The sequence below is a fragment of the Rhinopithecus roxellana genome, chromosome 12, assembly GCF_007565055.1.
Source record: "Rhinopithecus roxellana isolate Shanxi Qingling chromosome 12, ASM756505v1, whole genome shotgun sequence".
In the NCBI taxonomy this organism is placed as follows: domain Eukaryota; kingdom Metazoa; phylum Chordata; class Mammalia; order Primates; family Cercopithecidae; genus Rhinopithecus; species Rhinopithecus roxellana.
In genome coordinates, this window is record NC_044560.1 from 46,393,179 (window position 1) to 46,419,206 (window position 26,028).

Sequence of the window (26,028 nt, forward strand, 5' to 3'; positions counted from 1 at the left end):
CAGTATATGAATGTTTTACCGTAACAGTAATTACCTTTTTTCAATACAATTATGACTAAAGAATGATATTTCTAAGGGCATATTTTGAAAACTCCATAATTTTTATTGTATTAACAACTTAATAGATACAATAGTAAAACTTAAGAATTTTTCTCTGTCATATGACCCTCTGTTCCTACAATTTTGGAGTTCATTGAAAGCACAAATAAAACAATTTAATCTCTTTGAAATAAAGTTGATGTAATAAAAGTACCTTTTAGAAGTTTTCTTTTTTCCTTGCATATAAAACTTCTCTATATTTCTGTAATGAACACATAAATTTCCATACTTTTTCCCTTAACTGATTATTTCCTTAATGGTCAGATTTTAATATGGCATATTTCTTTTTTGCCCCTCCTGCCCTCCCCCGCCCCGCCCACTGATATTAGCCATTCCATAGGCCACAGTTATTTCTCTAAGCCTGCATAGTGACATTTTCATACTACTTTAAAACTAAATAGGTTGTGCACAGTATCAAAAACCTATCGAGGTAAACTCTGAGTGAGCTAGCTAAACTCCCTCCCAGCTTGGGAAGCATATACTAATGGAGAAGAATTTCTGTTCTAATTAGAATTGCCAAGGGTTACCAGACCTCTCCAGATCTGCGATTGACCTGGCTGCAGAACATGGCTGGCAAGCACTCAGAACGAAGCAATCATGCTGAAGCTGCACAGTGTCTAGTCCACTCAGCAGCACTTGTTGCTGAATATTTGAGCATGCTGGAGGACCGGAAATATCTTCCTGTGGGATGTGTAACATTTCAGGTAGGAATCTTCCAGATGTACATTAAATCAAGGTATGTCTTTTTTTGGTTTTAGCTTTTTCTCACTGGTGTTGAGATTTTTTTAGTTCGCAGGGAAAACTTAAAGACTTAAGCCAATGCTTCACAAGGTAGATTAACATTTCACAGTGATTGTCATTAATACATTTTTAAGGAGTACTTCTTGTTAATTGTCTTTCCACAGTTTCTTACCTCTGAATTATCAGCACTATGCTTATTTTTTCTTTTTGTCTTTACTGCCTTGTAATCAGTTACATACTTTAACATCTGTGGAAATGTATTACTGAGAATCAAAATTCAGTAGAAATTCTTAATTGGCTTTTACTTAACATAGCAGATATACTAACATTCTCTTTTCCCTACATAAAATATTAGTACATTTTATGACTAATACCATGACTCACAGATGAGTTTGCCCTCTAGTAGGGTACATAGTTCTGACCCACTAGTTGAATTCTTTGCTTACCAAGGGTCAGTTATGCTTTGCTTTTCTTCACAACCTGTTAATGGTAGGTTTGGGATATTATAAAATTTAGTTAAATGTTTTATCTTCTGATGAAATCAGAATGCAAAAAGAAAGTTACCGTTTCTCTGATAGCAAAGGTGAATGTTTTACAAAGACTCAGGAAAGGTGAATCTCCAAAACAATTGCTGTTGAATTAACTGTGGGCCAGACAAATAGGTTGGGGGAGAGGAAACTCCTAAAATTCTAGAATAATTTGATAATCGATTTAAGTTTAAGTTTTCACTCAAAAGAAACCAAAACTTGAAATCTTTAAAAAGAATGTTGCCTTTTGGGTATTTACCCATAAGAGATTCCATGGAAATCTGATCTGGAAACCCATACACACAAAGAGAAGGCCTTAGATCTACTTCAAAAGTTGATAAATGAGTGTACATCTACTGTACATGTTTAGGAGGTTAAAATAAAATAAGGTATGTATGCATCATTTCTTTTTTAGAAATAATGGCTGATTCCAATCTCATTGAATAAGAGGGCTTTTATTATACTTGAGTTTTTTTTATTAACTCCGTGTATATTAGATAAGAGACCATTTTTGTACCTTTTTTCCTTTATAGAGAGTTTTGAGAAGATCAATTAAATAAATAAAAAAGGACTATTGATATCTTCTTAGCTGTCTTATGTCATATTACAATTTCCTTTAGCCCATGATGTTTCTTAATTTTCTTTCATACCACTTTTTATTAAGAGAAAAGTTATCTAGCAGTGGTGTTTTCGTTTTATCATCTTCAAAATACAGGAAGTTTTTGGAGATTTGTCTTTACCTTTATATTACTCTCCTTTTTTTAACCTAACCTGATAGTTACAGTTCATCTTCAGTTATTTCTTTTTATACATTTTTATGCTAGAAAATTCTGTTTCAAAAACCTTTTCAATTTGTTTTTTCCCTAGAATATTTCATCTAATGTTTTAGAAGAATCTGCGGTCTCAGATGATGTGGTATCTCCAGATGAAGAAGGTATCTGCTCTGGAAAATACTTTACTGAGTCAGGACTTGTGGGATTACTGGAACAAGCAGCTGCTTCTTTCTCTATGGTAGATGACTCTTGTTAATTCTTTTTCCAGAGTTTCATACCTCTAATTATTAATGACGTGTATTTATTCTCTCTGTCTTATGACCCTACTTTTCTTTAAAGATAATTTATTCTGGGCCGGGCGCGGTGGCTCAAGCCTGTAATCCCAGCACTTTGGGAGGCCGAGACGGGTGGATCACGAGGTCAGGAGATCGAGACCATCCTGGCCTACACGGTGAAACTCCGTCTCTACTAAAAAATACAAAAAACTAGCCGGGCGAGATGGCAGGCGCCTGTAGTCCCAGCTACTCGGGAGGCTGAGGCAGGAGAATGGCGTAAACCCGGGAGGCGGAGCTTGCAGTGAGCCGAGACTGCGCCACTGCACTCCAGCCTGGGCGACAGAGCGAGACTCCGTCTCAAAAAAAAAAAAAAAGATAATTTATTCTGGACCCGGTATGGTGGCTCATGCCTGTAATCCCAGCACTTTGGGAGGCCAAGATGGGAGGATTGCTTGAGTCCAGGAGTTCAAGACCAGCCTGGGGAACATAGTGAGATACCATCTCTACAAAAAATTAAAAGTTCACCAGGCATGGTGGCTCATGCCTGTGGTTCCACCTACTTGAGAGGCTGAGGTGGGAGGATTGCTTGAGCCCAAGAGGTTGAGGCTGCAGTGAGCCATGATTATGCTGCTGTACTCCAGTCTGGGCAACAGAGTAAAACTCTGTCACCAAAAAAAAAAAAAAAAAAAAATTGTTTTTTATTCCAGGTCCCCTAAAAACTATCTAGGAACAGATTTTCTTTCTAGATTCATTATTGGCTTACTCCTTTTCATCTTAATACACTTAGTACACTTAGAACACTTAATACACTTAGAACACTTCCCCCAGTGTTCCAGTGGTTTGGCTCACTGCAGCATCAAACTCCAGGGCTCAAGGGATCCTCCCACCTTAGCCTCCTGAGCAGCTGGGAATACAGGGGCACACCATCACACGCGGCTAATTGTTTTATTTTTTGTAGGGATGGGGTTTCACTTTGTTGCCCAAGCTAGTCTCAAACTCCTGACCTCAAGTTATGTTCCCCTGATCAGCCTCCCAAAGTGTTAGGATTATAGGCATGAGCCACTGTGCCCAGCCCACCAGTGTTTTTCATTTGCTTGTTTATGAACCAGCATGTGATTTGTAGCAGATATTTTTTGGTTCATAAAACTTTTACTGCCAAATATTTTCTAAAACCTTTAAGTTAAAAAACATAGTAAAACAAAACAGAAAGTCTCTGAGTGATATAAGTTCCTAGTTGGTAGACTGACGGGGCTCTATAAATAGATCTTGTCTATTGGATGAAATGGAGAATCTTCTTTCCAGTATGATGGGCATTGCCCTGGTGTCCAAGAAAGTTATGACCACTCATTCCATTGGTTGCATAGTAATCCTCATTAGGTAGTTATCGGAGCCCTGGACCTTACTCTTTAATGAACTGCATCCTGAATCCCTTACCTGACTATGCTACCATGCTATGACCCCAATCTTTTTCCCTTCCATCTGTATGTGAAGAATTAAAGCAGTCAGATAAAACCCAGATGGGATGTTTATTGGAGAAAGAGAAGATAGTTAGCTGAATTCATGCTCACCTTCTTTAACCATGTTGATAGGGTCACTTACTTCCTCTGACTTTTCTGCTGAATGTTTAGTGTCCCAGCACCCAAGGTTTAGGAGACTCTGAGGTTCATGTTAGGGTAAGAAAGAAGCTTGAGGTAATATGCAATGCTGCCCTCTTTCCCCTTTTTTACTTCTGTTGGGAATTGATTCGTTCTTCACCAGGCCTTATCCCTATCCTGCAATATATTGATTAAGGGTAGATTTAGAAGGCCTACTGCCAAAGTTCAAATCCTGGCTCTGCCATTTAGTAATTGTGTTACTTCAGGCACAAATTATTTAACCTCTTGGTGCCTCACTTATCTATTAAATACATCTAATAATAGTACCTACCTCGTAGGAATGTTTTTAGGATTAAGTAAGTTCATGTATTTAAAGTGCTTATAACAGCTCCTGGCTCCAAGTAAGTACTAGTGTGTTTACTGTTACCATCGTTTTCATCATTACTGGCAATTGTGAGACTCTGAAGAGTATTTTTGCAGAGTTAAAATATTAGGTGTCGATCCTCTTTTAAAATGTTTGCCTCTAAGGACCTTGACCATTCCAATTCCACCCCTACACTTGTCTAAGCTAGCAGGGGGCAAGGTTTTTTTGCTATTGGTGGAATGTTTTAATTAGCATAACTCTGTGTGTTTGTATGTGTGTGATTTTAATAATTCACAGTAGTGCATTTAGATTGGGGGACAGTAACCTATATTATTAAAATTCTTTTGCAGTTGTATATGATTGTAAATTTTATTCTTTTTCAATTAATCTGATTTTAGTTAAAATAATTACTGGAGCATTTTAGTTACACTAAACATATTTCACTAGTACAACTACATTATTGTTTTTTTTTGTTTTTTTTTTTTTTTTTTTTTTTTTTTTTTTTTTTTTTTTTGAGAAGGAGTCTCACTCTGTCACCCAGGCTGGAGTGCAGTGGCCAGATCTCAGCTCACTGCAAACTCCGCCTCCCGGGTTTACGCCATTCTCCTGCCTCAGCCTCCCGAGTAGCTGGGACTACAGGCGCCCGCCACCTCGCCCGGCTAGTTTTTTGTATTTTTTTAGTAGAGACGGGGTTTCACCGTGTTAGCCAGGATAGTCTCGATCTCCTGACCTCGTGATCCGCCCGCCTCGGCCTCCCAAAGTGCTGGGATTACAGGCTTGAGCCACCGCGCCCGGCCTACATTATTGTTTAATTATACTCCTACAAACGTACTGGGAAATATAAGGACCATGTGTTTTTCTTTGGGAAAATATGTTTGCTGATCTGTGAAGCAATGAGGACTCAATGGCTTTTGGAAAACATCTCTCTCTTCTCTTACTACAGCACCAATCCATTATTAAATATAAAGGATGGGTCAAGCCCAGTGCCTCACGCCTGTCATCCCAGTGCTTTGGGAGGTTGCATAGTAATTCTGGGATTACTGTGCAAGGTGGGAGGATTGCTTGAGGCCAGGAGTTTGAAACATTTGAAACTAGGTTGCCTGCTCAATATAACAAGATCCCCATCTCTATATAAAGTGAAAAAATTGGCCGGGCGCGGTGGCTCAAGCCTGTAATCCCAGCACTTTGGGAGGCCGAGACGGGCGGATCACGAGGTCAGGAGATCGAGACCATCCTGGCTAACACGGTGAAACCCCGTCTCTACTAAAAAACACAAAAAACTAGCCGGGCGAGGTGGTGGGCGCCTGTAGTCCCAGCTACTCGGAGGCTGAGGCAGGAGAATGGCATAAACCCGGGAGGCGGAGCTTGCAGTGAGCTGAGAACCGGCCACTGCACTCCAGCCCGGGCAACAGAGCGAGACTCCGTTTCAAAAAAAAGTGAAAAAATTAGCTGGGCATGGTGGTGAGCACCTGTAGTCCTAGCTACTTAGGAGGCTGGAGTGGGAGGATTGCTTGAGGTCAGGAGTTCAAGGCTGTAGTGAGCTATGATCACACCACTGTACTCCAACCTAAAAAACAGAACAAGACCCTGTTTCTTATTAATTAAAAAAAAAAAAAAAAAAGGATAAAGGATAGAAGACCAATACAAACACATCTTGTCTCTCACTCTGATTATAACCATAGCAACCAGTGGCCAACTAGCCCACAGTGGAAGGAAATCTGGTGGCTCAGAACTTTCTATGCTTTATTAAAGATTTGTGATTTTTTTCCACAGGAGATTTACAATAGGAGATTGCCTGTGTCAGCTTAATATTTTGGAAAAGTAAATGATTTTTGTGTCCCAGGAGGCCACGGGTTGTCTGATTATAGGAGAATTGGGTATCTGTGACCAGTGTAATATTAAATTTCTTTTTCCGCTGCTCAGAATTAGTTTCTGCAAAAGTTTATATGCATAGATAAGTATACATACACACATTAGCCTTAGTGAAGTAATTATTGGGCAGATAAAAGGAAAATGCCCAATTCAAATTATAGAAATATAAATATGCACATATGTGTATATGTATATCTTAATATACACATACATACACGTATCTGCATACATACCCATTTATCCAGAGGAGAAGATACATTGGAAAATTCTTTTTATTAAGCCTTAATACAGTTAAAAACTAGTATTTGTTTTTGTTTCCTATTGGAAAAGCTCCAGTGGTATTATCTTCCCCCCGCCCACCCCCCCCCCCCCCCCCGCCGCCCCCCCCCCCCGAGATGGAGTCTCACTCTGTCGCCCAGGCTGGAGTGCAGTGGTGAGGCCTGGGCTCACTGCATGCTCCGCCTCCTGGGTTCACGCCATTTTCCTGCCTCAGCCTCCCGAGTAGCTGGGACTATAGGCGTCCGCCACTACGCCCGGCCAATTTTTTGTATTTTTAGTAGAGACGGGGTTTCACCGTGCTAGCCAGGATAGTCTCAATCTCCTGACCTCGTGATCCACCCTCCTCGGCCTCCCACAGTGCTGGGATTACAGGCATGAGCCTCCGCGCGGCCTCAGTGGTATTATCTTAATAGAAATATTGCAAATTCATATAATTACTTTACTTTCTTATTGATGTAAAAGAAAGCAACATCTTATAAACTTTTTTCTTATAGGCTGGCATGTATGAAGCAGTTAATGAGGTTTACAAAGTACTTATTCCTATTCATGAAGCTAATCGGGATGCAAAGAAACTATCCACAATTCATGGTAAACTTCAAGAAGCATTCAGCAAAATTGTTCATCAGGTAATGATTCCAATTTCTAGCTTCACTATTAAGGGAAAAAACTGTCTGAAAGCATTAATGTTGTTTTGTACTGATGTCAAACTAGATCCTGTGAGATGACCGTTTTAATCAGACTACCAATGAACGGTCAAAATGATAGTTCGTGGCCAAAGCAAAGCTCAGTACCAAAGTAATGGTGATCATCATAAACTATCCGCATAGTTTTTTTTTTCCATTTTTGAATTATTAATTAGCAAGTTTTAAAATATTGTGATTTTTGTTTCACAAGGTAGATCATATTTCAGCTTTTTAAATTAAATGATGTGAAACTAATAAACTACTAATATTTTTAATGACTGCAACTGAACTTTATTTTTCCTAGATGTTTACATTCAATCATCCTTTGATATATTTCTAATACAAAAATATTATTTTGTGAAAATAATGAATAAAATGGTTGTCTTAATGTATATTTAATTCTAATAGTATTTCATTACTTTATAGTTCATTATGGAATCTACATATTATCACTAAAATTAGAATCAAATTAAACTTAGTTTTAAAATGAAGTACACTACTAGCAGTTGATTTCTTTGAAACTAAATCCTTGGCTTCATTGAAATACTGCAAAATATCCTATCGAGTCTCCTCCTCCTCCACTTTTCTGTTCCCTTCCCCTTGCTACCCTACTATTACCTACTGCTGCCAGTGTCAAAGGAGGTGGAGTATGACTATCCACTTTTGTATTCAGTATTAGTCCTACTTTGTTACCTGTCAGCTTGATCTCTTCTTTTTTGCAATGAATTAAGCTGTTCTAAATGAACTGATTAATCTGAAAAGCCTTTGACAGTCTAAAAACAGGGCTGCTATCCTGTGAAGTCAGGATTTTATTGTCATCTATTAAAATGTTAAAGTCGAAAAATATTGATTAGGTTTCATTACCATAACACGTAGGTCTTTTAATAATCAGTTGTACATATACTGTCACAGGAACCTCAAGCCAGTTTCTAGAGCTGTAAATTGCAAATTATAAATGTTAGGTCTGGCACATTTAGAGCTAGTCGTTTCTGAGAAACTTTCAGCCATTTGTGTCATTGGCATTTGAGCAGAGTTGCAATTTGTATTTTAATTTATCCTGGATACTTAGTGAAGTGCAGCTCACATTAGTTAGAGATCACTTAAACATGTAAATGGAACAAGCAGCTGGCTCTCTTTCCCTAAAATTTGTACTTTCACTTAAAGTTTTTAAAAGGCAAAATTTTAGCCACTGGGTTTTGACCAAGCAATTTATGAAATTATTGCAGGTCTTAAGTAAATGAATATGCTGTTTAAAATATCCTGCTGTCTTCTATTTATGGAGAAGAATTTATGGTATATGGTGCCTTTGGCCTTTTTTGTTCTTTTTAAACAGTTTTTTTATGACTTGCCCTTTTTTACTTTTTATTATACAGAGTACTGGCTGGGAGGTAGGTAATGTTTTAGTTAGTTAAAGACACTAATAGATTGATTTTATAAGATTTCTTATGCCAATGCTTTGCCCACATGTGCTAGCTGTGGGCATTCTGTTGCTATCTGCTATCAACTGAATTCATTAACCAAAGAAATTTTGTTAAAATATTGTAAGTTATTTTAAGAAATATCTTATTAAGAGGTTGTAGGCAGTGCATGGAAATCCATATGTTACACTAATGAGATTCTTTGGTAAATGAGCCACTTTGTCATCACTTTAGTTTTTATCCTTTGAAGCATTTCTCTCATCAACATTTATACACAGATTTCTTTTTTTAACCATATTGTTTCACCTCATTTTACAGAGGTCGATTTATGTGTTATTGCTCAGAGGTGTAAATAGAAAATACTCTATTTCATCTGATCTCAGATGGCATCAATTACAAAACATACTAGTATTTTATATGCCTTTAAGAAAGGAAAAAATAAATCCCTGTGTGTTAAGACAAGATATCCTGTTAGTTGAAAGATGAATACCAACTATAAAAGCATTAAAATGTGGGCAAAAAAAGTACATTTTAGAATTGATGAGATACTGTGTTAATTTGATCTTGAGTCACTTCACCTTGACTATAAGCACTACTGAGGAAAGAAATTCACTTTTGTCATTTAAATTTTGTTGGGGAGAGAGATAAAGAAATTAAAAGAACTTATAATTTAATTTGACCTCATATTCTGACAGCATTTGATATATTGTTTGATAAGACACACATGCTTCCTTTTATGTAGTAGTTAAGACTCACAAAAAGTTTTATGTAAATACAGTCTTACCTGAAAAAAATGCCAGGAAAAATTGATTACCATTATTTTAAATGTTTCTGCAAAGGAAATAATTCTATAAAATATGCCCTAATTTATGTTGATGAGGTAAAGCAAGGTAGTAATAAGTCAGGTTTATTTAAAGCTAGGTATATTTGTGAAGTTGTGTGCTTTGCCTCTCACTTGTTGTCAGATTTATGTTGATCGAACAGCTTAGGCTTCTCTTTTTGGGTTTGCATTGCAATCCTTGTTTTAAGCCCCAAATAGAAAACCTTGGGAATAAATATTACTGCTGAGTTTTCCTCCATTTCTGAAATAGTACCCAAGTCTTGTTTTTCTTTAGATGAAGCCAGTACTTTTATAAATCTACCTTAGTTCTCTTATATGACTGTATTAATACTCAAAATATAATCCTCATTCCTATGGCTCAGTTAAGAAATACATAGACTTGCCATGGTTATCTATGAATGATGAAACTCCTTATAAATTTCCTAACATGAAATAGAATTAGTTGAAAATTAGGCCTAAAATAACATATTGAAACCTCTGAGCAGTTTATTACTAGTTTCCGTGATGCTAAATCGACCCCTGAAAGGTATAATTTTCACTGGTTATGACATTAATATCATTCTGTCATCATGTTTATTGCATGGTAAAAGTCTCACAGACTTTATTTTCTTGTTTATATACTTGTCACTACCTTTTACTGGACCTTTAGCTTTGTAGCTGCTAAATTTGTTGCACGTTTGTTTTTTGCTTTTCCTTTGTAAAACTTAAATGGATGCCTGCATTTAAAAAATGTGTTTTCTACCATTTGCTGCTTATTTGTTTTGAAATTTCTGTAATTAAAATGCTTTCTGTTTTCTCTTCTCTCTTGTCCCTGGTTGCTGACCCTACTCCCCACTTTTACTATTGTCTATTGTGGTAAGTTCTATCTTGTGGATATTTTTCTTTTTGACTCTATGAAAACTTCAGTAGTTTTGTTTTTCCTAAAAGCTATGTTTCCTAGCTAATTTTCTAGTATTCTGATAGAACTCTCACTGGATTGAAGTCCAGTAAGGATAATCTGTACATTGTAGAAAGGCTCTTTGAATTGATAACTTGCTCCGCAACTTATAGGAAAACCCCATCTGGGCTTATATATTAGTCACATGTTTCATGTTTTTATTGTGCTCCTTGATTTAGTACAAATTATTTGAGTTAGCAAAGCTTTTAGGGGCGTGTGTGTGTGTGTGTGTGTGTGTGAAAGATAACTCTAAAACTTAGTTTTTCGGTAAAGTATTTACCACGCAAAATAATAAATCATGAACCTTTCAGGAATCATGTGACTGTTATCTCCTCTGGTAGTTTCAGTTCTTTAATGGCTGTTTAGTGTTCACTTTTATTTTTACTTTTCCCAAAGCCTGTTTGTGTTTCTCGAAATAGTAAGAAGTAAAAGCATGTTTGTTGTCTTTCAAAATGTTTGTTTTTTGAGATGGGGTCTCATTCCGTAATTCAGACTGGAGTGCAGTGGTGCGATCACAGCTCACTGCAGCCTTGACCTCCAGGGTTCAGGTGATCTTCCCACCTCAGCCTCCCGAGTAGCTAGGACTGTAGGCACATTCCACCAGCTAATTTTTTCTATTTTTGTAGAGACAGGGTTGTGCCATGTTGCTCAGGTTGATCTCAAACTCCTGGCCCCAAACGATCCACCTGCCTCAGCCTCCCAAAGTGCTAGGATTATAGGAATGAGCCCAGCCTAAAAGCATGTTTTAACACTTCTTTTTTATGATGCATATTTAATTATTTTTAGCAGAAAAAGAAATGTTAAATTTCTGTATGAAAATTTTTATAACTACTTTCTATGTTATGTATGTATATGTATTTATTTTTGTAATTATGTTTGTACCAGCCTGGACAACATAGCGAGACCATCTCTATAGAAAGTTAGAAAAATTGACCAGGTATGGTGGTGTGCATCTGTACTCCCAGCTACTTGGGAGGCAGAGGCAGGAGGATTGCTTGAGCCCAGGCATCAAGGCTGCGGTGAGCTATGATGGTGCCACTGCACTCTAGCCTGGACGACAGAGTGAGACCCTGTCTTAGGGTTAGGGTTAAAAAAGAAAAGTTTGTTCAGTTATCAAATAGTGACCAATTTGTATTCAGAAGTACACTAATACAAGTTTAAATTTTTCAGAAAAATCAAAACCCAAACAGTGATAACATAGTCATGTGATACTTTTTTTTTCTTCAAAGATCACAACATATTTATTTAAAGAACACCACTACTCTAGTAAAGTATATCTTACATTTTTCAGAAAGGCTAGAGAAGATCTCTACTAGACCACTAAGAAAATATAGATTACCCTAACTTTTGAGATTGACACATGCAAAATAAGTATATCTTAACTCTCATTATTGAACTGAATGGGCATGAATATGAGCCAGTATTTTGGTTTTTATATGTTCAGAAATACTGGCCATAGTTCTGACTCAGTGGCTTCTGTTGGATTTTTATTTTCTTCAATCCACACTAAAGCTGAGTGAGATAAAGTAACACATCCAAGCAATTAAAAGACAAAACAGGATTAGAAACAGCAAATTATATTGAGCAGGCGGATCAACTCTGAAAGAAGGAAATGAAATAAAAATTCAAGAATAGAACATAGTGAAAACAAGTACTTTTGGGTAGTTGAGTCGGTAAATGTAACACTCTAAAGAAGAAAGAACAGGTCAGGCGCAGTGGCCTACACCTGTAATCCCAGCACTTTGGGAGGCCAAGGTGGGAGGATCGCTTTAGTCCAGGAATTCAATACCAGCATGGTCAACATGGCAAAACCCATGTCTCTACCAAAAAAGAAACAAGAAAAATTGCCGGGGCATGTACCTGTGGTCTCAGCTACTTGGAAGACTGAGGTGGGAAGATTGTTTGAGCCAGGGAGGTGGACTTTGCAGTGAGCGGAGACCACGCTACTATGCTCCATCCTGGGCAACAGAACGAGACCCTGTCTCAAAAAGAAAAGAAATCAGAACATTGTAGGTATAACACATCCATGAGCCTTTACCTCAGGAAGGTAAAGTTAGATATGAAGAAAGTTAACGAAAACATAGTAAATGGGAAGAATCTTAATGTCTCTAAGAGGAGATACTTTCTGGTAGTTAGTGACTCCCTGATGACCCATATAGACCCATAACTGAGCACCTGATAATATATGCCATACCACTGATTTTTTTCTGCCCCTTATGCTACTTTTGAGAAGAAAAAGAAAGATACGAAAGCCCAGCATGGTGGCTCACACCTGTAATCCCAACATTTGGGAGGCCAAGGCAGGAGGACTGCTGGAGGCCTAAAGTTTGAAACCAGTCTAGGCAACACTGCAGGATCTCATCTCTACCAAAATAAATAAATAAATAAATTAGCGCCGGGCGCGGTGGCTCAAGCCTGTAATCCCAGCACTTTGGGAGGCCGAGACGGGCGGATCACGAGGTCAGGAGATCGAGAGCATCCTGGCTAATACGGTGAAACCCTGTCTCTACTTAAAAATACAAAAAACTAGCCGGGCGACGAGGCGGGCGCCTGTAGTCCCAGCTACTCGGGAGGCTGAGGCAGGAGAATGGCGTAAACCCGGGAGGCGGAGCTTGCAGTGAGCTGAGATCCGGCCACTGCACTCCAACCTGGGTGGCAGAGCAAGACTCCGTCTCAAAAAAAAAAATAAATAAATAAATAAATAAATAAATTAGCTAGGCATGCCCCTGTGGTCCTAGCTACTTGGGAGACTGAAGCAGGAAGATCACTTAAGCCCAAGAGTTCGAGGTTACAGTGAGCTATTATCACACCACTGCAGTCTAGCCTGGGTGACAGAGTAAGACTCTGTCTTTTAAAAAGAAAGAAAAATATTGACAGCAAATATTTACTATGTAGATGATATTAGATGTGATTTCTTTTTTCGGTACTGGGACATAAAATGGTCAGATAGGTCCTTCTGATAAGAAATGGAGTACAATATATCTTGGAAGAATGTGTTTTGTCAGTAAGCCACCAACCTGATTTTTATGCTGAAGTATAAAGGATATGCAAGCATGCAAAAATAATTGCAGTAGAGGATGGAACATAGAGGAAAACAGAACATAGGGAAGGAGGTAATCCTCAAAAGAATTTATTGAGGAAATTTGTAAGAATTCTCAAGAAAACACCAGAGAAGTGGATGACAGTTCAGGGGTTATACTAATGTCCTGGTGTTAATACCAGTATATATAGAATATGGGGAACATAAAGCTTAATTAAGAGCTTGAGGCTCATGTCTATAATCCCAGCACTTTGGGAGGCTGAGGTGGGCTAATGACCTAAGGTCGGGAGTTTGATACCAGCCTGCCCAACATGGAGAAACCCCGTCTGTACTAAAAATACAAAATTAGCTGGGCATGGTGGTAATCCCAGCTATTTGGGAGGTTGAGGCAGGAGAATTGCTTGAACCCGGGAGGCAGAGCTAACATTGCACCATTGCACTCCAGGCTGGGCAATAAGAGTGAGACTTCATCTCAAAAAAAAAAAGAGTTTGGAGTCGAATGTCAAATATATTAGAGTATAACTTCCTGCTCGCTCCACCACTTACTAACAGTGTGACCTTGGGCAAGACACTTTTCGTCATCTATAAAATGAGGGTGAAAATAATGGAATCTATCACATAAAGTTGTGATAAGAATTGATATAATACATGTAAAGTGGTTAACCAGTGTCTAACACATCGTAAGTACTCAAAAAATGTTGGAAGTTATTTTTGTTGTTAATATGATTTTATCATCATTACTATTAGAAATCTTAACAATATTTAGTTAATAAAATCTAAGAGGTTTTGTATTTCCAAGTTGAGATCTGCAACTAGAAGTGAACTGGTAAATGCTCTTTAAGAGGAATAAACCTAGTAGAAGGAAAGAGAGATCACCATTGTGTGAAATACTGGTATGCCTATATGGAAATCAGTTAACTTAAAGGAAGTATAGTGGAAAACAACTGGGAGAGGATAAAAGAAGTTAGAGAAATGATGTCACTGTGGAAATATACAACTAGTCCAACGGAATGTTTCTTGCTAAATAAAGACAACAAAAGTAAAACAGATTTATGATATATTTGTCTTACAAGGGGTTTGAACCATTTAGAAACATGGTAGATGGATTTCTTTGTCCCAGACATAGTTTTATCACCCAGAGGATTGTGGAAGCAGTAAGCAGTATTGCTAAGGAAGAATAAGCTGTTTTGTGAGGAGTGATAGAAAGTTCAGAAAGGATTCATAACAGTAAAGAAAGGTAATGCTAGAAAAACAGGCTAATTTATAGGAAAGTTTTTTATTTTTGTTTTTTTTTTAATTCAAAAGGAAAAACAGGTATCATCCTGTGGTCCAAAGCTCTGAAGAGGAAACAAAGATGAAGTGATGTTTTTCCTGCAGGCGAAGCAATATGACTGTGCTTCCATGAAGCATACTTCCATAGTAGTTTGACACTAGAGGAGTCTAAGTTGAAAATAGTCAAATTCTCAGCCTTTCTTTCTCCCTAGCCTCATCCCCTGCTGCTCTCTCCCTCACTCCATTCTGCACACAAACATTTATTTTTAAATATCCAGTAACTCCTTGTAGTTACTTCTCTAACCTTATCTCATCCTATTCTACCTGCTTGCTTACTCTGCTCCAGCCACACTGCTTACTTTCCTGTTCCTCAAACACACTCGGTAGGCTTTAGCCTTTGGCTCTTTGCACTGGCTCTTTCCTCTGCCTGGGATGCACGTCCCTCAGGGATTCACATGAATGTCTCCCATCTCCTTCAGTCTTTGCTCAGATGAAACCCACCCTGACCACCTTCTTTGTCCGTTTTCTTCACAGATTTATCATAAATACCTAGAACAGTTTGCTGACACATAGTGGGCACTCAATAAGTATTTGAATGGATGAATGCTTTCCCTCATATTTGTATTTGTCTTCCCCCCACCCTCTATCACAGTGTTCCTTCCCTTTCCTGTCTACTTGGCCATTTATTTTGAGTAGAACCCTATGTGTTACCTCTGTTGTGACTTAGCTGCAACAAGATTAATCTTTCCTTATACCTCTTTTTAGTATAGCCTATATCCCTTTGCTTTGTAATTGTTTGAATACATTTTTTTACTCTCTTGGGAAGCAAATCTAACTTATTTTTACTTTCCTATTACTGAAGATGAATGGTGGCTAACATAGTAAACACCGATTAGTTTTTTTCCTTGAACCAGATGTCATTGTGAGATAGTATAATAAAGAGGTAGGTTAGTTTTAAGCTACCTTAATAAAATTCAGTGTTCAGATTCAAGGAGACATTGAGCCCACCAACACACCTTCATTGGTCAGATCACATCAACAGTATTATGTTTATATCTGGGATATCACACTTTAAAGGATGGCATTGAAAAACTAATAAAATGCCAACAGAGTAGAAATTACTGTCATATGAAGATTGAAAACTGGAAAGTTTAGCTAAAAGGAACAAGTCCTTATTGTTATCTTCAAATATTTAAAGGGCCACAATATTGAAGAATTGGAATATTGTTTTAAACTGGAAACCTCTGAGAGGAGGACAGCCAGAATAGCAGCATATTAATATTTGTGGGTTTAAAAAGTAGGAATGGACCCAGCGTGGTGGGTCACACCTGTAATTTCAGCACTCTGGGAGGCTGAGGCAGGTAGATCACTTGAGCCCAGGAGTTCAAGACCAGTCTGGGCAGCGTGGCAAAACCCCCTCTCTACAAAAAGTACAAAAAATTAGCTGGATGTGGTGGTATGCTTCTGTAGTCCCAGCTACTCAGGAGACTGAGGTGGAAGGATCACTTGAGCCCAGGAGACAGAAGCTGCAGTGAGCTGAGGTAGCACCACTGTATTCCAGTCTGGGTAATGGAGTGAGACCCTGTCTCAAAAAAACTAAAAAATAAAAATAAATAAAAAATAAAAAATAAATAATAGGAATGTATATGTATATATGTATATGACATGTTTTGAAAAATAATCAAATTTTTAAGTAATTTTCTTAGATTTTTTTTTTATTTTTCATGCAGTGCCTTTATTACTTAAGTCAAAATGTACTATTACTTATGGTTTTAATCAGAATTTTAATTGAATCATTTAATCTATCTAGATGGATTAATTTGCTGTAGAAATCAGTTAATTTTTATGTGTGTTAAATTGTTAAATAAAGTAACTAAAAAGTTTTTAAATTAGAAACCTCAACTTTCTTTAGCTCCAAAGACATTTTTCTTTAAAATTTTACATGTTTTTGACCAAAAATGTGGGGATGTTTTTCATCACTATACCTTTTTTTGGTATTATAAAACTGGTAAATTAAGGATTAGAGCTTCCCATTTTGCTTAATTATGTGCGGCATTTCTAGCTTATTTTATATGCCCTTTTGCTTTTTCAGTATAGGGAAAATCAATATAAGGCAGATTAGGCTTAAAGAGAATTCAGAGGTATTTACTTACTTGTAATGTGCATATAGGCACCACCAGAGAATGCTAAAGTAATTTTGTATCTAAATTGTAAAAATTAGCTGAGGAAGGTGGCACACACCTGTAATCCCAGCTACTCAGGAGGCTGAGGTGACACTTTTAAAAAAAAAATTGTAAAAATTGCATAGAAAGTGTCCAAATATTTATTTTTATTGAAAGAATTTATCTTCTGATATGCTGTGTGAGAATTAAAGTGACCTTAATGTACTTTGTACCTGATATGAATGTGTAGTTAATGCATGCCAATGGGTGGTTTGGGTGCTTTAGAATAACCAACTCATCTCAAAAATTTTTTACTGATTATCTTTCACTCATATATTTTTTTCCCTTTCTGTTCCATTTTTAGTAACTCTTCTACATAAAATTTTTTACTGGGCTGGGTGCAGTGGCTCACACCTGTGATCTCAGCACTTTGGGAGGCTGAGGTGTGTGGATCACCTGAGGCCAGGAGTTTGAGACCAGCCTAGCCAAAATGGTGAAACCCTGTCTCTACTAAAAATACAAAAATTAGCCAGGCGTGGTGGCTTACGCCTGTAATCTCAGCTACTCGGGAGACTGAGGCAGGAGAATCACTTGAACTTGGGAGGTAGAGGTTACAGTGAGCCAAGATTGTGCCACTGCACTCCAGCCTGGACAAAAGAGTGAGACTCCATCTAAATAATAATAATAATAATGGTGTATTGGCACAGGGCTGCCAATTGTAGAATTTTTGCTTTAGTGCTTCTGGAGGGTCTTGACATTTACATTGTCTGTTCTATGCCAGGTGCTATCTTTGACTCCTAACTTACACAATCTCATTTAATATTTGTAAAGAGGTGGGCCGGGCGCGGTGGCTCAAGCCTGTAATCCCAGCACTTTGGGAGGCCGAGACGGGTGGATCACGAGGTCAGGAGATCGAGACCATCCTGGTCTACACGGTGAAACCCCGTCTCTACTAAAAAATACAAAAAACTAGCCGGGCGAGATGGCGGGCGCCTGTAGTCCCAGCTACTCGGGAGGCTGAGGCAGGAGAATGGCATAAACCCGGGAGGTGGAGCTTGCAGTGCGCCGAGATCGCGCCACTGCACTCCAGCCTGGGCGACAGAGCGGGACTCCGTCTCAAAAAAAAAAAAAAAAAAAAAAAAAATATTTGTAAAGAGGTTATATAAAGGCTAATGCTAATTTAAAAATATGTAAGTGTTGTTTGATTAATTTGATCTAGTATGCTCTAGTATCAGCACAATTAAGACAGTTTATGTTATATCAAGCATCTTTTCTTGCAATAAGAAAAATGAGTTAATTTATCTCAGTTATATCGATTTTAAAAACATAGACCAATGTGATAGAGGCACTTCATACAAACTGAAAAATATTACATGCGATTTAGTCACTTGTTAGCAGCCCTATTTACATAGTTATTTGTTAGAAATAATGAAAAAAGAAAGACTTTATTTTGTTTAAACCCTCATTTAAAATATTCTAATTTTGAATTAAAACTTTTTGTAATGTTTTAGAAATTTTATGCTGTAACAATCTAAACATAATGTGAAAAACAGGAAGATTTCATATTAAAGTTTCTTCATTTTCCTAAACCTAGGATGGTAAGCGGATGTTTGGCACCTATTTTCGTGTTGGTTTTTATGGAACCAAGTTCGGGGATTTGGATGAACAAGAATTTGTTTACAAGGAGCCTGCAATAACCAAACTTGCAGAGATATCTCACAGATTGGAGGTGAATGCTGTGGTGGTTCATAAAATGTCATCTTTAGTTTGTATTCTCTCTGATGATTAGACTTTCAGATCCAGATCTAATCATTTAATAAGCCAGATCTTGCCAAATAAACTACTCTGTTAGAGAATAAGGATTTTTAATAGTTACAATAATACTCTTTCAAATCTTTTATGGCAGCTATAAAATAGTAATACTGTTTATTTTTTGAGACTATTTTCACACATATTTTGGAAACCCCTGTATCCTTCAGAATTACTGCGACTTATGGAGAAATATATAGTATAATCCCACATTTTGTTGAAAAAGAGTAGCTAATAATTGAACTAGAACCAGAACCCCAAGAAATTTCTGACCCGAGCATATTATCTCTTTGGCTTAACTGGTTCCTGGTGAGATATCTTTAGAATGTAAAAGCCTGAAATCACACCTTAAAAACACTTCCTTTAACCTTTATAACTTCTTAATTTTCACCATAAATGATTGAGTTTCGTATTTACTGGGCTAACCAGTTTTTTCTGTTATAGTTGTTCTTTCCAGCCTTTCTCTGTTTTTGTTACCCAAAGTATAGTGGATGGACCAGAAACATTGGGATCACCTGGGAGATTGTTTGAAATGCAGAACCTCAGACCCCACCCCAGCCCTTCGGAATCAAAGTCTGCATTTTAACAAGATCCCCAGGCGATTTCTATTCACAAAGCAGTTGGAAAAGTAGTACTGTAGGCTTGTTTTTATTCTCACTGATGTTAATTTCTTGATGTTATATTCCTACTGGTGACTTCTCTGGCCAAACTGACATAAATTGGCTCAAACTGTTACTTTTTATTTTTCAAGAGGTTTAGGTGTAAGTCTTGGGAAATATTAATTGAGACTGTGTTTATCAAACTTACTCAATTATAAAAATCACCTTTGGGATAGCAGTGGGGGTTTCTTCTTTGAAGATTCAAATTTGATTTTTCCTTTTGAATAGCTTTATCCTTTGCCCATGCTGCTACTCAGTGTCACATGGAATAGTCACTGTATTCTTGACCTAAGGTTGCCTTTCAAAATGTAAACCTATACAGAACTTCAACAGGTCAATGCTTTTATTTGAAAATTCTGGGATTAAAAAATTAGTTCCTAAAAATGGATGTTTATTCATTGACCCATGGTCTGTAAAAAGCAAGCCACAACAAACTCAGTAAAACTAAGATTTTTATACATCAACAATAATGAGTTTCTTTTGTCTTTGCTTTCTGTTCCCTTTTGTTTCTCTTGAGGACTTCTTGTGGAAACCTGTGTTTTTATTGGAGAAAATTGTTGTTTTCTGATATTTTATGTTATTTAAAGTTTGTGGATGGGAATAATGTCAAATAAATATGGACCAAGACCATGCTAATTTATAAGCTAGTATAATTTTTATAAGCCTAAATCATTATGTTTTAATTATTGATATGATTGTACAGAATGCACTAATTCTCCTAATTTTGCTCAGGAGTCACCCTCAGGCCTTCTCTATTTCCCAATCTTTTTAACTTCATTAAAATGTTTCTTTTTCTTTATTGTAGGGATTTTATGGAGAAAGATTTGGAGAGGATGTGGTTGAAGTAATCAAAGACTCTAATCCTGTAGACAAGTGTAAATTAGATCCTAACAAGGTATAGTTGATTCGACTATGATGACATGTAGGCATCTCTTTGAGATCCTCTGTGCAATTTTAAGAAAGACTAAATGATGACTTAACAGTGAGGAAATGAAGGACTTTTTTCTTTCCTAGGCATATATTCAGATTACCTATGTGGAGCCATACTTCGACACATATGAGATGAAGGACAGAATCACCTATTTTGACAAAAATTATAATCTTCGCCGATTCATGTACTGTACACCCTTTACTTTAGATGGCCGTGCCCATGGGGAACTTCATGAACAATTCAAAAGGAAAACCATTCTGACTACATCTCATGCCTTTCCTTATATTAAAACAAGGGTCAATGTCACTCACAAAGAAGAGGTAAGTCCATAAATGAGCAAACAGCATTAGTGAAGCAAATATATTCAAGCCATGTAACAACAACTTAGATGTACCAGAAGATATGTACCATCCCTTACACCATAATATATTAGAACTTTACCCATTTTTGAGTCCTTAGTTTTTTACTTCTTTTCTGAGATCCTAATTCACCCCCAGCTTTTTCTTTAAAAGGTTGATTTTTTTTTTTCATTTGGGGATCCAAGTTTGGAATTTTATTGTTACATAAAAGTTTACAATTGATTTTTTTTTCTAATTTCAGTTGATTATACATAAAGTTCATTAAATAGTATTCAGTCAGTACACCAATTTAACAGATGCTCTTTTACTCAGATCATCTTAACACCAATTGAAGTTGCTATTGAGGATATGCAGAAAAAGACACAGGAGTTGGCATTTGCAACACATCAGGATCCTGCAGACCCCAAAATGCTTCAGATGGTACTCCAGGGATCTGTAGGCACAACAGTGAATCAGGTTAGTGCTTTTTGCTAGCACTGTATGATTTAAGCTGTAAATATGATTTGGGATAATTTCAGATCACAAATAATTGTTAAGTCAAATGAAAAGCATCTGCCTTCTCTACTGCCTATATTTTTCTATCTATGCATTCTTATATATTCTATTAAGAAGGAATCGATTCACTTAAAATAATATTTCCTTAAAAAGCTTGTACTAAAAGACTGTGATCGTTAAAACACTCATTTTCAGAGCTGTGCACATATATGTGAACCTCTACTATGTTAGGTTCTCCCTGATGTTGCCTTCCCCAGATCTCCTTTACAATAAGTTGTGAGGATTAAATAAGTGATATGGAATCATTTTTTAAAATTTGAATAATATAGTGACACAATAAATTACTGTTCTTTTGTCATATGCAGATTAGAAGCCATCCCCATTAGTCTTTGTGGTTGGTTCATTAAAATTATCTTGTTGATGATTATCTTGTTGATGGCCCCAGTCTTAGGAATATTCCATGATAAGGGAAAATGCAGAAAGGCTTCAAGTGAGATTTCCTTTACCATGTCTTAACTACTTTTCAGATTAAAGGAACAAAGCCAAAAAATGCCCCACCAAAACTGAAATAAATACCTTAAGACCTTTACCTCCTAGAAACGTGCTTGATTTTAAGGTTTTATCTGCAAATGATGTAGCTTACAAAAGATATCTTCTTTAACACAATGTCCGGAGCACCTTTGGAATACTGAGGGAAGCTGTTTTAGCAAAATCAACTCTGATAATCAGCGGACTGGCAAATGTAGTAGCTTGACAACTTTTACATCCAAGATGCATTTAAAAATGTGAAAAATACAAAGCAAAATACATTAATGAACACAGTAGTCAGTCCTTGAGTTCCTGTTCTGTTTCTTTGAAGAATAAACTAATAAGAAGTTAATTGCAGTAGATAAGAATGTAGAATGAGCCGGGCGCGGTGGCTCAAGCCTGTAATCCCAGCACTTTGGGAGGCTGAGACGGGCGGATCACGAGGTCAGGAGATCGAGACCATCCTGGCTAACACGGTGAAACCCCATCTCTACTAAAAAAAAAATACAAAAACTAGCCGGGCGAGGTGGCGGGCGCCTGTAGTCCCAGCTACTCCGGAGGCTGAGGCAGGAGAATGGTGTAAACCCGGGAGGCGGAGCTTGCAGTGAGCTGAGATCCGGCCACTGCACTCCAGTCCGGGCGACAGAGCGAGACTCCGCCTCAAAAAAAAAAAAAAAAAAAAAAAAAAAAAAAAAAAAAAAAAAAAGAATGTAGAATGAAATTAGAAAATACTGAAATAGTCTGTCTGTGGAGTTTTAATATAGGCATGGGCACATATGTATTAAGCTTAAATGTAGCCATCTCAGTGCTAAGAAAAATCATTTGAGTAAATTCTGTCTCTGTGATTTTAGAGATAACAAAAAAAAAAAAAAACACTTCTTGTTTTATTTTCTTATTTTGCAGGGGCCTTTGGAAGTTGCCCAGGTTTTTCTATCTGAAATACCTAGTGACCCAAAGCTCTTCAGACATCATAATAAACTGCGACTCTGCTTTAAAGATTTTACTAAAAGGTATTCAAGGCTTTCTGCATCAAGATCTTCAAGTTGAGACTGTCCAATACCACAGTATGACATACGGGCTTTAAGGAACTATTGAAAAGAAAAAATAGGCCAGGCACAGTGGCTTACACCTGTAATCTCAGCACTTTGGGAGGCTGAGGCAGAAGAATCATTTGAGGCCAGGAGTTTGAGACCAGCCTGGAAAACAAAGCAAGATCCCATCTCTACGAAAAATATTTAAAAATTAGCCAAGTGTAGGTTGTGCACCTGTAGTGCCAACTACTCAGGAGGCTGAGACAGGAGAGTCGCTTGAGCTAGGAGTTGGAGGCTGTAGTAAACTATGATTGTACACTGCACTCCAGCCTGGGTGACCTAGTAGGAGCCTGTGTCAGAAAGAGAGAGAGGAAAAAAAAAAAAAAAAAAAACAGAAAAGTGGTTGACAATAATAAGTAATCTGTGTAGAATTTACTATTCTTTAATAGCATATACTTATTCCCCTCTCCCACAACCCTACCATACTCCATAGTGCCGTATATTTAATTTTAAAAATTAGAAAAGCCAAGGCTCAGGAAATTTTATTAACTTGAAACTACTATTAAATCATTTAACTTAAAAGCTACTATTTATTGTGAATCTTCAATATTTGAGTTTCTGCTTCCCTCCCCCGAGGGAACTTACAAGCAGTAAACTTGGAAGCAAAAAACTTGTGTTCAGATCCTGACCTTATCATTGATTGTGCTTTTCCAGGTCACTTAATTTCTATGATCCTGCATTTTCTAATCTTTAAAGTAAGGATGATATCTACTTTATCTATAGGGAAGCTATGCAGATTAGGTGAAATAATTTAGGGGTGTGTCAGTCCCCAAGACTGTCCCCAGTTTCAGTGATTTGCTAGGAGGACTCACAGGACTCAGCATATAGTTGTACTACTGGTGCCTGTGATTTATTGCACTGAAAGAATACCAAGTAAAGTCAGCAAAGGGAAAAAGTGTATGGAGTGAAATCTGGAGGAAACCAGGAGCAAGCTTCAAAGGGTCCTCTGCCAGTCAAGTCACAGAGGACTTACTTAATTCCTTCAGCAATGAGTTGTGACAGCAGGTGTGAAATGTGGGAACCTCATTAGAGACTCAGTGCCAGAGGTTTTTATCAGGGTCTGGTCATGTAGGCACCCTCTCTCTGACATGTACCAAAATTCTAGACTCTCAGAAGGAAAGCAAGTAGTTCAGCAGGTGAACTGTGGTAGTAAAAGAAAGAAACCTGTTTCCTGCTTTTAGAATTGACTGATTTCTGGCGTTAATTTTATTATTTGGGAGGTTTAAGAAGACAACAACAAAATACACCCTACCATCTTTGTAAGCCAGATGATTATGGAACAGTACATACTTCTTTAGGTCATAGACATTTAGTAACAGACAATCAGGTGCTTTGTTTCTTGCTTTTGTTTTTGGAATATTTTACCATGACTACAATTCTTAAATGTCCTCCTTTTGTATACATTTACTATAATGAATTCCTGTAGTCAACAGGTCTCCTTAAGTGTTACTATCTGTAGAGGTTTTCTCCTTTTATATTGCAAAAAACAAACAAGAGGTCGGGCATGAGTGGCTCATGCCTGTAATTCCAGCACTTCAGGAGGCCAAGGTGGGCGGTCAGGAGTTCAAGACCACCCTGGCCCACATGGTGAAATCCCTCTCTACTAAAAAATAAAAAAATTAGCCAGGCGTGATGGTGGGCACCTATAATCCCAGCTACTTGGGAGGCTGAGGCAGGGAGAATTGCTTGAACCCAGAAGGTAGAGGTTACAGTGAGCCGAGATCATGCCAGTGCACTCCAGCCTGGGCAACAGAGCGAGACTCCATCTAAAACAAACAAACAAACAAAAAAAAACGAACAACAGCAACAAAGACTACATAATATAAACCTTACAAAGGAGTTATAGGCAATACTACATTTTTAATTTTTTGTGTTACCATTCAGTATGGTAACTAAATAGTATGCCTTTATGCATATGTATTTTACAATAGTCATATGTATAATCTTAAATTATTTTTCAATTAAAGTTTAAACTGTTATTCTAGTGGTTATATTCTTCAAATTAATATACTGTAGTCAAAATATACTTATAATCTTAAATTCTTATTTTTTAATTAGAGTTTAAATTATAATTCTAATGGTTACGTTATTTCCTAAAATTAATATACTAGAATTTAAGTTGAATTTGAATGTGATATAGTTTATACTACAATGGATCTTTTTCTTTTGTTAAATTAAAATTTCCAGCATGAGATGACTGAGGCACAGTACCTGAACATTTTTTGTTTTAGAGACAAGGTCTCACTTTGTCACCCAGACTCTGTAGTGCAGTGACACAATCACAGCTCACTGCAGCCTCGAACTCCTGGGCTCAAGGGATCCTCCTACCTCAGCCTTATGCTATGCACCACCATGCCTGGTTATATTTGGTTGGATGGGGGGTTTTGGTAGAGATGAAGTCCTGCTATGTTGCCCTGGCTAGTCTCGAACTCTTGGCCTCAAGCGATCCTCCCACCTCAGCCTCCCCAAGTACTAGGATTACAGGGAAGAGCCACCATGCCCAGCCTACATGAACATTTTTATTGGCTCACAATATGTAGTACATTCTAAAAAGTTTCTAAGTACAGTTGACCTTGAACAGCACAGAGGTTGGGGTGCCAATCCCTTGTACAGCTGAAAACCCGTGTAAACTTTTGACCCCCCCAAAACTTAACTAATAGCCTGCTATTGACTGGAAACCTTACTGATAATATAGTCATTAGGTACATAGTTTGTATGTTATATGTATTACATACTGTCTTCTTACAATAAAGTAAGCTAGAGAAAAGAAAATGTTATTAAGAAAATGATAAAGAAGGCCAGGCACGGTGGCTTATGCCTGTAATCCCAGCACTCTGGGAGGCCAAGGTGGGTGGATCATGAGGTCAGGAGTTAGAGACCAGCCTGGCCAAGATGGTGAAACCCCGTCTCTAATAAAAAATACAAAAATTAGCTGGGCACAGTGGTGGGCATCTGTAATCCCAGCTACTCGGGAGACTGAGGCAGGAGAATCGCTTGAACCCGGCAGACGGAGTCTAGGGAACCGAGATCACACCACTGCACTGTAGCCTGGGCGACAGAGCAAGACTCCATCTCAAAAAAAAAAAAAAAAGAAAATCATAAAGAAGAGAAAATGTATTTTACTCTTCCTAAGTGGAAGTGGATCATCATAAAGGGCTTCATCCTCCTTGCCTTCATGTTGAGGAGTCTGTGGAGGAGGAGGAGGAAGAAGTGGGGTTGATCTTGCTATCTAAAGAGTGGCAGAGGCAGAAGAGGTGGAGGAGGTATTAGGGGAGGCA

At 37.6% G+C, this 26,028-nt stretch overlaps 1 protein-coding gene across 3 annotated transcripts in view; it reads left to right on the forward strand.

Moving 5' to 3' along the window:
* DOCK7 (dedicator of cytokinesis 7) overlaps positions 1 to 26,028 on the forward strand; it is a 233,854-nt gene that overhangs the window by 190,923 nt on the left and 16,903 nt on the right. For 2 of the 3 annotated variants that reach the window (XM_010370685.2, XM_030912971.1), the window contains 9 exons: positions 611 to 803; positions 2,235 to 2,378; positions 7,020 to 7,151; positions 8,582 to 8,596; positions 18,482 to 18,607; positions 20,152 to 20,241; positions 20,361 to 20,597; positions 20,949 to 21,092; positions 22,563 to 22,669. In XM_010370685.2, the coding sequence (XP_010368987.1) occupies positions 611 to 803; positions 2,235 to 2,378; positions 7,020 to 7,151; positions 8,582 to 8,596; positions 18,482 to 18,607; positions 20,152 to 20,241; positions 20,361 to 20,597; positions 20,949 to 21,092; positions 22,563 to 22,669 (1,188 nt within the window). Of the gene's footprint in view, positions 1 to 610; positions 804 to 2,234; positions 2,379 to 7,019; positions 7,152 to 8,581; positions 8,597 to 18,472; positions 18,608 to 20,151; positions 20,242 to 20,360; positions 20,598 to 20,948; positions 21,093 to 22,562; positions 22,670 to 26,028 lie in introns of all 3 variants that reach the window. The other variant, XM_010370687.2, reaches the window with a different exon arrangement.